Raw genomic sequence first — 13,051 nt, forward strand, 5'->3', positions numbered from 1 at the left:
AAAATATGTGGCATTTTGCAAAGGTACAGGAATTTTCACTATGCCATTCCTAATATGAATCAGTGAATGTCATTGAATCAAGGAAAGTGTTAAGACATTGATGAGGAGAAAAGTCACCATCTTGATCTCTTTTTTTTATTTCAGTAGCAGACATTTTTTGGTACATCTGAAAACACATTTATAGAAATCTCTATAACACATTCTTCAGATTGATGTACCTAACCCCCACTGGCACCACAGTGGTGGTTGACTGAAGTTGGTTTTCTGTGGTTCCCAACTTTGAGGAATGAATGCAAGCCGATCTCCCTGATAAAAAAAGTCTTGCAATAGAGAGCAACAGGCCTACAAACAGTACAAATATAATTCAGTCATTACACTTCACTTCTGAAATATAGATGGCAGCACTGAAAAATCAGACAATACTAGATATGCCCTTAGACTTTTAGATACACACACTTACACTTCCGGCAAAACTCACTAGGTAGTAAATTGCCCATAGCAATAGGACCTGAGTTGTGCTCAGTTTGAAAGAAAGATTGATGTGTCATTTTTTTTTCTATTCATTATTCAAAACTGAATGGAGCATGTTACGTGTGCAAACAAAATTGACTAAATGGAATGATCATTACTTTCATACCAAGAGTTTTGCTGGTGGAAAGAGTTATTTAATGCTGCCAATCATTAATGAATGAAAATAAATGAACAATTATTGTGATTCACATTTACTGTTGTCTCTTATTGAAAAATAAAAAAACATGTTTTCATGTGTCCAATCACCAATGTGTCGATAATGTGTACGATGTAAATGGTGTTTTTTTTTAATTTTTCATTATATCCTTTACTAGGATATTGAAGTTGAAGTTTGTGCAGTGGTAAATGACACAACTGGAACTTTGATGAAAGGTGCATACATTGATCATCGGTGTGCAATAGGCTTGATACTAGGTAAATAAATTACTTACAAGAATTTTGCTGCTCTTTAAAGTTGATATAATCCTCTGTTCATGAAGTACAGATTTTAGCTTATTATGTATCTATGAGGGTTTTTGGCCGTAATCCTCCATGCTGGCCAGTGTGGGTAATCTATTAAAAAAATTTAGCAAGTGGTTCATTTGATCCTTAGAGTTTACTACTACTGCAGTAGTAGTAGGAGTAATAATTAACAGTCTACTAATAAATGAAGAATGGAGTTGTAGGAGTAGTAGTAGAGCAGCTGTATCTCATACTTAATGATAGGGGAGCACTGAATTCTCCTTCCTTATGAAGCACTGAATATCTTCCTTATAGACCACTTGTTCAACACCCAGAAACTTGAAGACCCAGAACATGATAATCGTCTTCGCCGTCGTTGGGAACGGACGTGCTATTATCGCGCTCCGCTCACCGACACGCCAGTGCGCCATTTTGTGTCTTTCTTTGTGTTTTTCTTCGTTCTCGTGAGTTTTACTTAGCGTGTTGTTTATTGTTGGGTCATATTCTGCGGTGATTTTCTTTTTTTTTTAGCGCACGTTGGATTGTGAGATAAGTGGTTTTTTTTTTTTTTTTTATATTGCTCTCATTTTTTTTTTAATTTTCGTTGTGTATTTTCGATCGACTTATATTTATTTTTCTCGTTCGCATTTCATTTTCGTTGTTTTTTCGCCAGGTTCGCTCGCCTCTTTGATATAAGTTCGTAGGTTTTGGACGTTAGTGTTAGCAAACAGTGTATACTTTTCCCGGGTACTCTCAATAACGTTGTTTTCCTTCCATTTGGGCCTATTGTTGTAGTGTTAGTGTTTTGAGATAGTTAGCTAATTCTAATAAGTATAAATTGTACTTCGTAGCTTAATACTTTTTTTAGAGAGTGTTGTATTCTTTATATACATATTTATTTTATTCTTCGTGATTTAGTGCTGAGCATTCTACTTTACGTAATTTTTTCGTATAATCTCTTACGTATATTTTGCATAGTAATGTATTTTACATTATTTTAATTTCCAGTTAACGTTTCTCATTTTCGTATTGTTAAGTATTATTATTATTATCTAGCTTTAGCAATAGTGTTAGTATGCCTCGACCTCGACTAGTGTTGTGTAGAGCTTGCGACGGGAGGTTTCCCTGGTCTAGGGGTATAGTAGCTGATAGTTTCAATTGTAAAGGGTGCTTGGATAGAAAAAGGCTGGAACACGAGGTCGAAGCTTTACGGGAAAAAGTTAGGGTGCTAGAGGGTCCGGTTATAACGGACCCTCTGGTCGTCGAGCCACCTGTTGATGAAGAAGCAATCTCCACGAACAACGACATTTTAGAGGGCGAATGGGTGGTCGTGGATGAGGTAGAGGGGGATAGTGATAGGGGTTTAATCATCGGCGATTCTATGGTTAGGGAACTTGGGAACCGAGTGTGTAGGGATTTTCGGGGTTTCGAGCGCTGTTGTCTTCCTGGGGGGAAGATTGGCAACGTTCGAGACGTTTTTCATCGCCGAAAGTTGCCCTTGCGGGTGATTCTGTGGGTGGGAACAAATCAGGTAGGAGCGAATATTAGTGAGTCTCTGTCAGAATACCGGGATTTACTATTATCCGCTAGGGAGGGGGGTTCAGATGTGGCAGTGATTCCAGTGCTGCCAAGGGGTAGTAGGGGATATAGGAGTAGGATCCACCAATTCAATATAGGCCTGAAGGACATTTGCTCCTCACTTGGGGTCACGTTCTTGGAGCTTCCCGCATTTACCGATAGGTGGCTTCGTTCGGATGGGATCCATCTAAATAAGAGAGGGGTCTGGGAGGTTTACGATAGTCTTAGGTCAGGTTTTTTACTCCCAGACCACGTAGTCGGGAATGCGGGTTAGTTAATGATAATCACAACAGTACTGACGGGGAATTACCCACCTCTGACTTGGATGGCTTCTCGATTGACAACAAACCACCGGGCAAATTAAAATGTGTGTTAATAAATGCCAGGAGCTTGGGTAACAAGAAAGATTTTTTAGAAACTATGATAGTTGTGGAGGACTTGGATCTTATAGCCATTACAGAATCTTGGGCAAGCGATGGGGATGAATCTTTCTTACACATCTCCGGATACGATACTTTTTTGAGAAATAGATCTGATAGGAAAGGGGGTGGAGTGTTGATATACGTGAAATCATGTTTGAAGGCTAGAGAGTGTAACGTGCAGAGAAGTGATATTGAAACCATATGGGTTGAACTTGAGAACAAAAGACGTCATAAGCTTATTGTTGGGGTTTGTTACAATCCACCGAATAGGGATCAAAACTATATCGCCAAAATGCATGATGAAATTTCCTACACGTGTAAGCGAAAGAGGGTTCTCATACTAGGGGATTTCAATTACCCGGGTATTGATTGGGAGAACCTTTCATCTGGAAATCAGTATGAAAGAGACTTTCTTAAGTTGGTGCTCGAAAATTTTTTGTATCAGCATGTATCAGAAGCCACTAGGGGTACTGCTATTTTGGATTTAGTTCTTACTAGTTCTGAGGATCTAGTTAAACATGTTTCGGTGGGGGAAGAGTTTTCTTCCAGTGATCATCGTATCGTCAGATTTCTCTGTAACTTTTCCTCGGGTAAGGTTGATAACAAAAGACTGGTTCCTTGTTTTCGGAGAACTAACTTTGATGTTTTGCGAAGAAGGTTAGCGGAAGTTTTCAAAGACCGGTTGGAATCAGTAGGGGTGGTGGTAAGTCAATGGGAAGAATTTAGTACGAAGCTGTCCTCTGTTTTGCACGACGTCATACCCTTTGTTCGAAAAAAGCGTGTTTGTACATCACACCCTCTATGGTTCACGGATAGCGTGCGGAACCTTTATCTTGAAAAGAAAAGAGCATTCAGAGAGTATAAAAGTGGACGAGGTGACCTATCATTGTTTACTGATAAAAGAAGACTGTTGAAGAAAGCGATAAGGGATAGTAAAAAGCAAGTTGAATCTAGGTTGGCAGATAACATTGGCTCTGACCCAAAATCATTTTTTCGATACGTCAATAATGGATGTAAGGGGACAGTTGGCCCCCTCTCGATAGGAGGCTCAAAAGTAGAGAGCAATGTAGGCATGTGTAGTGCTTTCAATGACTTTTTCGCGTCGGTTTTTAATGGAGATAATGATATTCGATATACGGGTGTTGCATGGGGTAATAAAACGCTCAACGATATTCAAGTGGAAGACGTGGAGGTCCTAAATCTTCTAAGAAATGTATGTGCAAGCAAAGCACCAGGACCAGATGATATCTATCCCAGGGTTCTCAGGGAAGGTGCTAATGAATTGTTGGGGCCAGTCGCACAGATATACAGGAGTAGTGTTGCTGAGGGTATCGTCCCGAGAGATTGGAAACTGGCTAACGTTGTTCCGATATTTAAGAAGGGTAGTAGAGAAGTGGTGTCTAATTATCGTCCAGTGAGTTTGACGAGCTCCCTCTCGAAAATTTTGGAAATTATCATCAAAAGGCAGTTTGTGAAGTGGATAGACGAGAATAATGTATTGTCGGATAATCAGCATGGGTTCAGGAAGGGGAAGCCATGTGTAACTAACCTCCTTTGCTTCTATGATTACGTGACTAAGGCTTTGGGTAAGAGCAAAAATGTCGACGTTGTTTACCTTGATTTCCAGAAGGCATTCGATCGGGTCCAACATGGCAAACTCTTGAAGCGTTTACACGAGATTGGAATAGGGGGCAACTTGCTGAATTGGATAGAATCGTGGTTAAGAGACAGGTCGCAACGAGTTATGGTGAACGGGGAATTCTCTGGTTGGACAGACGTCACAAGTGGAGTTTCTCAGGGAAGTGTCCTTGGCCCCATACTTTTTTCACTTTTTATCGATAAACTCGATCAGGGTATCGATGGAATTACTAGCAAATTCGCAGATGATGTGAAGCTAATGAGGGTAATCGGGAATGAAAGCGATAGGGAGTTGCTCCAGACCAACTTAAACAAGATTGCAGCATGGGCAAATGAATGGAGCATGACGTTTAGCGTAGATAAGTGCATGGTCGCTCATTTTGGTTCGAACAACCCACGGTTCTCTTACGAGTTGAATGGTGTCACTATCCCGGATGCAACTAGAGTCACCGATTTGGGAATTCTCATTGACGAGCGACTTAAGTTTTCTGAACACTGTTCAGCGGTTGTCAAAAAATCGAATAGAATGCTTGGTCTCATTTTCAAAAAGGTCTCTTCGCGTTCTCCTAAAGTCATTCTTCCGCTTTTTCGAGGCTTAGTTCGTCCTGGACTGGAGTATGCTGTAAGATTTTGGAGACCATACCTACAGAGGGACATAGACTTGGTTGAAGGGGTGCAGAGAAGAGCTACGCGTGTCCTTATTGGCACACAGGGCTTGAGTTATGAAGAAAGACTTCATTTTTTGAATATGTTTACATTGGATGAACGCAGGTGTCGAGGAGATATGATCGAAGTGTTCAAAATTTTCAATGGGATGGATAGGATGGACCATGAACTTTTAGTACACCGCCAATCGACTGCTTTTACAAGGGGACACCAGTATCGATTGGTGAGGGACAATGCAAGGTTATGGTGTCGCAGGGAATTTTTCTCCAATAGGGTTGTTAATAAATGGAATAGCTTACCCCCGGAGGTAGTAAATTGTAACACAATTGACACGTTTAAAAAGAAATACGATAAACATGTTGGGGTAAATCGAGAAGCTATCCATTCTTAGAATAAGACAACCATAAGTATTCTTTATGGGCATTGTATAATATTTTATCATGTGTATATATTGTTTGTAATTTGTGTTAATTGCATTTTTAATTGGGTTGCTGTATTTTTGAAACATATGACAACCATATTTTTATGGGCATCTTTTTATCAGCCGCCTCGTTGGGCATTTTGCCTGTTGTGGCGTTGTATTTGTATTTGTATTTGTAACATCAAGTCCATGGAGGAAGCATACAGACTCTGCCTGAAGGCCTTTTGGCTAAGATCAAAGTATAGTAGACTCTACCTGAATTGAAAGCAAACATAACTCTGCAATTCCTAAAGTAAAAATTCATGTTACAGTTGAGCATGCAGTAACAGGTTTAGCATGTAATTTATGCAAATGAAATGCACATTGAACCAATGCTGTGATTAAATGAGTTTTATGCTTAAATTTGTATTTATTTTGTTCTTTAAGTGCTGCTTTTTCTACCAAGTGGTATAAGATCAAACCATTTATATTCCATTTTCTTTTTCCCCATCGTCCATGTAACATATATACCAAGTGTCAACGAGAGAGAGAAATATGTCCACCAGCACATTCGAGACATAGGGGCCATTCAAGTGTTACGTCATCATCGATGGGGGTGGGGGGTTCCAATTTGCTGACTTTTGATGACAAGGGGGGAGAGGGGGTTTGGATAATGCTTACGTCAGCAACCACCCTTTATGAAAATATGAGTTAGGATTCAGAGGGGCAGAGCTGATGACGAAATTTTGCTGACAGGGGGTCAGCGTTTTGCTGACAAGGGGGGAGGGGGTCAAAAATGGCTAAAAATTTGCTTACGTAATATTTTAACAGCCCCATAGGTCTGAGTAATGTTAGTTTAATTATAACCACCCTGTATTTAGAAATGTCATAACTGAATGTCACTCATTTATATTATCTCCTAAACACATTATTCAATTGACTTCATTAAATCATAACTAATATTTACAATTCAAATTGGGTGCAATGCAAACTCTTTCATGATTATATATTTGGTTTCAACCTATCAGAAAACTTCAGCGGTAATAATTATGTCTATTTTTCTAACACATTTCAGGTACAGGATGTAATGCATGTTATTTTGAAAAAGTCTCTAAAATCAAAAAGTGGATTGGGCATCATCAAGCCATCAATGAGGTAAGACACTTCTAATGGTAGTTTTGAATCAATATTGAAAGAATTAAAATTTTACCTGCAGGAATTTCTTTTGGTTTACACTATACAGGGTGTTCTGTTAAAAGACTCAGAAACTCAGAGGAGTTGTTAGTAAGCATCAAGAGGAACGAAAATTGCAGTGGAACATGGTGCCACAACCCACGTTGAGAGGGTGAAAATCGCAAAAAAAGCATGCAGACTCTGATTCCAGAGGAGATTAAAGGTGGATGTCAGTTGATTGCTGAGTGTGTTCTTGGGTTCGCTCACCATCATCGCAAAAGGTATGCGCTGGGGTAGGATCATACACTGCTGACGACATAAATTATTGTTATTGCGGTAGTAAGCACATCTAGCAGTTAGTTGTCTGTTTCAATGAGTATCATGATGGCTGACTGCATGGACGAGTAATATGCTGATATGCATCTGATTTACAGTCGAGCAGATAGCAATGGACGCTTAGCACAGCGGATGTGCCAACAGCAATATCCGATGAGGTGTGTAATCACCTCGATGTTACATACCCAAGGAGGTTGATTGAATGCGTGGGACCTGTTGCTTGGCCTCCAGGTTTGCCAGATCTCAATTCGTGTGACTTTTTCCTATGGGGTCACCTTAAATAACTCGTTTATGTGATACCTGTGGACACACCAGAGGATGTCATGGCGCGGATTGTCGTCGCTGCAGTAGACATCAAAAGCATACCTGGTATCTTTGAGCGCGTCAGGGAATAGTTTTTACGTCATTGTAGATTGTGCAATGACATCAATGGCCAGCACTTCCAACAACTCTTGTAATAATTAATCAAATCTTTTTGTAGTTATTGTATTTTTTATCGTTCCAGCGCGACGTCGAAACCTGCATGTTGTGTTTTCACGATTTTCACCCTCTTAACATGGTTTGTGACACCATGTTCCATTGCAATTTTTGTTCCTCTTGATGTCTACTAACAACTCTCTGAGTTTGTCGGCCCATTAACAGAACACCCTGTATAGCCAAAACTCTGAAGAGTTTAGACATTTCCTAGAATTTCTAAACAACAATAGCAGGGAAATTAATCTACCTTAGCTGGCAAATTACTGTTCAAAGATGTTCCTCAGATTGATTACTAGTAATAACAATCCATATTGGAATGTCTTAAACAGGTAACTAAATTTTTGTTTAGGTCAAAGTTTTCATGTGGTCCCAGAATCTTCGATATTATGTAAGCGTAAAAATTTTCCTCAACTCAAAGTTTTATTCATTCAAGTTTATGTCCTTGGGTCTGAGATGGATGAAAAAAATATCATTTACAACAAAGAATTACACATCTGTAATTCCTTACAGAGTGTAAGGAATTACAGATGTGTAATTCTTTGTTGTTCATGAAAAATAAATTAAAATATGTAGAAAAGTGTGTTTTAATTTCTTAAAAGTCAAGTTTTTGGATTCATTCCCTTCTACAAACTGACAATTCAGTAGTTAATTTGCATTTCAATTTTATTTTTAGTTTTCAGATTCAATTAAATTTTTCATGCAGTTTTCAAAATATTTATAATTGTTGTTTGTGAGAAATGATAATACTACACACATAATAATGTATGGTAGCAAAAAATGTGTAATGTGGTTAGAATCTATGCTAGTAATAAAGAAAGTTGGTCATAACTTGATTATCACATGAGTCAAATAAGGTAAATTTATGAGTTTGTATTGTGATATTTCTGTTAGTGTGTGGTCTAATGAAATTTCTTTTACTTATAGGTTATTGTGGATATTGAGTGGGGTGCTTTTGGTGATAATGGAGTCTTAGATTTTGTAAAAACTGAATTTGATTCTCTTGTTGACCAGGAGTCATTATTAGTTGGATCTTTCACGTAAGTTAAGTAATCTATTCTCAGTTGAGAAAAGTAAATTAAGAATATCTATTATGCTTGGTGATGAATTTTTTCAATGTCTATGCAAATTTTATGTCAAAAATCATTGTCAACAGCATCATATTACACTGCTGGCCACCGTAAATGCAACACCCTGAAGGAAGCATGCAAATAATATGAAATTTACAACATGCATTAGCGGAGGTGAGATATGCAAATGATTAGAATTTCAGCGCAGACGCACATCACGCGCGCCTGTGGCACCACTTCAAAGCGCTATTTAAGGCTTGGAGATTTCGACGATTTGAAGTACGGCAATTGTGTTTTTCTTGTGGTTTTTTCAAAAAAACGATCAATTATGCCTCGTAGAAAACAGCGATCACCTTTTGATCAAGTATCCGAGTTTGACAGAGGAAGGATAGTGGCCTACCGAGATTGTAGATTATCTTTCAGGGAAATCGGTAGTCGTGTTGGACGAAACCAAACAACTGTAATGCGGATATGTGATCGTTGGATGCAGGAGGGTACGACGGACCGACGTGTTCGATCGCATCCACCTCAGTGCACCCCTTCACGTGATGACAGGCGTATTGTGCGTATGGCAGTGACGGATCGCTCAGCCACATCACGAACCATAGCACAGCACATTCAGTCTGTACCGCATCATCCAGTGTCTGCGTGTACCATTCGACGCTGTTTACAGCAGAGTGGTCTGTCCGCAAGACGTCCATTGCTTCATCTACCCTTGACGCAGAACCACAGACGTCTCCGCCGCCAATGGTGCGATGAAGGAAGGATGTGGATGGCACAATGGAATGAAACTGTCTTTACTGACGAGTCACGCTTCTGTCTGCAACACCACGATGGTCGGATTCGAGTCTGGAGACACCGCGGAGAGAGGATGCTGAACAGCTGCGTTATGCACCACCACACTGGTGCTGCACCGGGTATTATGGTATGGGGCGGTATTGGATATCACTCTCGCACTCCTCTAGTACGCATTGCCGGTACTTTAAAAAGCCAGCGCTACATCTCCGAGGTGTTGGAGCCAGTTGTCCTTCCTTACCTTCAGGGCTTGCCCACAGCCATATTTCAACAGGATAATGCGCGACCACACGTGGCACGCATTGTCCAAAGGTTCTTCGTCAATCGCCAGATTGAATTGCTCCCCTGGCCAGCTCGCTCTCCGGATCTTTCGCCGATAGAAAACATGTGGTCCATAGTTGCTCAACGATTGACCCAGATTACATCCCCAGCTGCCACACCAGATCAACTTTGGCAACGCGTGGAAGCTGCTTGGTCTGCTGTACCCCAAGAACACATCCAAAGTCTCTTTGAATCAATGCCGAGGCGTGTGGCAGCGGTGATCTCCAACAATGGCGGCTACTCTGGCTACTGATTTTGGCAGGAACCACACTTCACAGAAGTCTATAAATTTAATCATTTGATGCTTGGTCAACATGTTATCTACAAAATAAATATTGTTGCAATATCTCTTGTCTTTCTTGGTGTTGCAATTTGGGTGGCCAGCAGTGTATGTACGTTAAATCCTTGGCATGCGAATGGCTCATTTTATAGTGAGACGTAGACTCAGTGCATCTCAAGCTGACTTGTGTGATGGGAAAAAACTAAAGGCCTGTTTACACGAGACAAGTGCTTTAGTTGGCAACTTAATTTTAACTTACCGATTCTTCTTGAAAGTGTCCACACGTATAAGTGGCAAGTAGATGCTCATTGGATCATTTTTACGGAGGCGAGCGCAGTTAGCGCATGCGCGCTTCAGTCTACTCAAATCCACGGAAAGAGAGAGACACAACGTACGGGAGTATAATAGTAATAATTAATTGAACAACACTACTGCATTACATTTTGTGTGAAGCTTGGTGATGCCAGAGTGGAAGTGATCCTCAAGATTCAACAGACCTTCTGAGATAAAGAAATGAGCACCACACTGATAAAGGAGTGGTGCAACCGCTTATAAGATGGGCACACATCAATGCAGAGTGAAGCTCATTCTTATACGCCCTCAACATCCAGAAATAAGATCATTGTAGACTAAGTTATGACTGGGGGTGCAGGATCATCAAATCACAATCAGAGAACTTGCACATGAGGCAAGCATTGGCATTGGGTTCGTTCATTCCATTTTGACTGATGATTTGGTCAGGATATGCAATGTCAGTCATGCTGACTGTCTTCTTTGACTCCAGTGGCATGGTTCGTCGTGTGTATGCACTGCACGGAAAAACCATCACCAAGGTATACTACCCAGGGATTCCATTTTATAGTTGGCAGCTCCATCAAGATTAATGCAGTAGCATTGTTCAAGTTTTTCTGCCATTTTGTCAAAAATGAAAATGTGATTCCGCTCACTTACACTTCCTCACTCATTGGTGGTCTGTCGCGACTGTCAGCTTTTGCAGACAGGAAAATTTCAAGCATGTGTACTAGGGTTGCCTACCATACGTGCACCAAACCACACCTCCCCAGTTTCATTGGTTCACTCATGAAAAATTAAGGTCTGATATTTTTTTAACATACCTTGTGAAAACTTGCTACTGTGATATTCGATATAACGATAAATTCCTCTACAATGATAGTTTTTCAAGTCCTGTTTGGAAATGTCAGTACGCTAATGTTAAACTTCTATCTCTTGATCTAATGAAAATCCCTCTAAAATATTTTTTCTTGGTCCGTAGAGTATAGTTATATCAAGATTTCACTTGTAGTTTCACATAAGTAGTAAATGGATATTTGTGATATAGTGATGGAATTTTAAACCATTTTGATGTGAGAAATTAATTCTATAGTATTTTTTATTTTTAATTGCAGATTTGAAAAAATGTTTGCTGGAAAATTCATTGGTGAATTGGTCCGTCATATCATGTTAAAAATGTGTAAAGCTGGTGTACTGTTAATAAATAGTTCTTTCAAGACTTTAGAATTACATGGTAGTGTAACTGCAGCTAATGTCTCAGCTATTATGTGGTAATTATTGTTTTGCATTGTTTCATTTGCTAAGCTAATTAGTCAGTAATTCTAGATAGAATTAATTTCTATTAGTCAAATTTGTGTTTATACCGGGTGTCCATAATTCATCTTGCCGCATTTTACTGGCAAACCATTGATCCTAGGGACATACTTTCAATTAGAAAGAATATCCAAATAACTTGTAAAACTCAGATATGTCATTCATGTTGCAAATTGTTGTATAGTTGTTAAAATAAAGATATTAAGTTTTTGTACGGACACCCTGTCTTCAAAAACACAACTAGAAAGTTGGTGCCCTGTCTCTCTTGAGGCCAACAGAAAAGAAATCAATGTCGCTAAGTGGCATATTTGCTGAGATATTTGAATTCAAAAACCAGAGAAAAGTAGGGAAAGAACAGCATAAATCAATATATGGGCAATGTTTTTTCCCTTTGTTTATGCTGTTTCAACCAATTTTTCTTGATTTTTTAAAATTCAAATATCTTAGCGAATATTGCGCTTAAAAAGGTAATTGTTTTTGTTGGCCTCAGGTGAGACACAGCAACAACTTTTTAATCGCCAGTAAAATGCAGCAAGGGGAATTTCGGAATCACCCTGCATAATAAATATTTTGTTTTGAAATCAATTTTCTTTTTCAAGTCATAGAAGGATTTACCTCTCTCCTTCCCCTTGCACTAATCATAAGTGAAAATAAGCTTGAAGGGCTGGAGGGAGTATGATGATGTCAAATGCATGCACATATAATTATATATATATGGTTTATCCTAGATTGGAGTATGCCATCAGGTTTTGTAGACTGTACTTACAGAGAGACATTGACTTGGTCGAGGGGATGCAGAGAAGAGCCACGCATGCTCTTGATCACACAAAGGGCTTAAGCTATGAAGAGAGACTTGATTTTTTGAAAATATTTACATTGGAAGAGCGCAGATGGGGGAATATGATTGAAGTGTTTAAAATTTTCAGCAGAATGGATAAAATGGACAAGTTATTAATACTCTGTCAATCAACTGCTTTGACAAGGGGGCACTAGTATCGATTGGTAAGGGATAATTCTAGGTTGTGGTGTTGCAGGGAGTTTTTCTCTAATAGGGTTGTGAATAAATGGAATAGCTTACCTCCAGGGGTCATGAATTCCAACATAATTGATACATTAAAAAGACGTACAATAGGTATGGTGGGATAAATTGAGAAGCTATCCGTACTTAGATGAGACAACCATAATTTTTTATGTACAGTATATTTATATTTTATCATAATGGTTGTCATTGGTTTTTATTGCTCTTATTGGGTTGCTGTATTTTTGATTGAGTTTAGATATGTATTTGACATCCCTATTTTTTATGAGCATTTTTTCACCC

The 13,051-nt window shown here is 39.2% G+C and overlaps 1 protein-coding gene across 1 annotated transcript in view; it reads left to right on the forward strand.

Moving 5' to 3' along the window:
• LOC149084844 (hexokinase-2-like) overlaps positions 1–13,051 on the forward strand; it is a 59,069-nt gene that overhangs the window by 39,686 nt on the left and 6,332 nt on the right. Inside the window, exons 6-9 of the mRNA XM_089232579.1 lie at positions 846–945; positions 6,752–6,831; positions 8,587–8,699; positions 11,532–11,687. Coding sequence (XP_089088705.1) covers positions 846–945; positions 6,752–6,831; positions 8,587–8,699; positions 11,532–11,687 — 449 coding nt within the window. The remainder of the gene's footprint in view (positions 1–845; positions 946–6,751; positions 6,832–8,586; positions 8,700–11,531; positions 11,688–13,051) is intronic.

Source organism: Pholcus phalangioides, unplaced genomic scaffold (genome assembly GCF_987345545.1).
Source record: "Pholcus phalangioides strain wild (caught in Gottingen) unplaced genomic scaffold, Ppha-v1.0 ptg000007l_1, whole genome shotgun sequence".
Lineage (NCBI taxonomy): Eukaryota > Metazoa > Arthropoda > Arachnida > Araneae > Pholcidae > Pholcus > Pholcus phalangioides.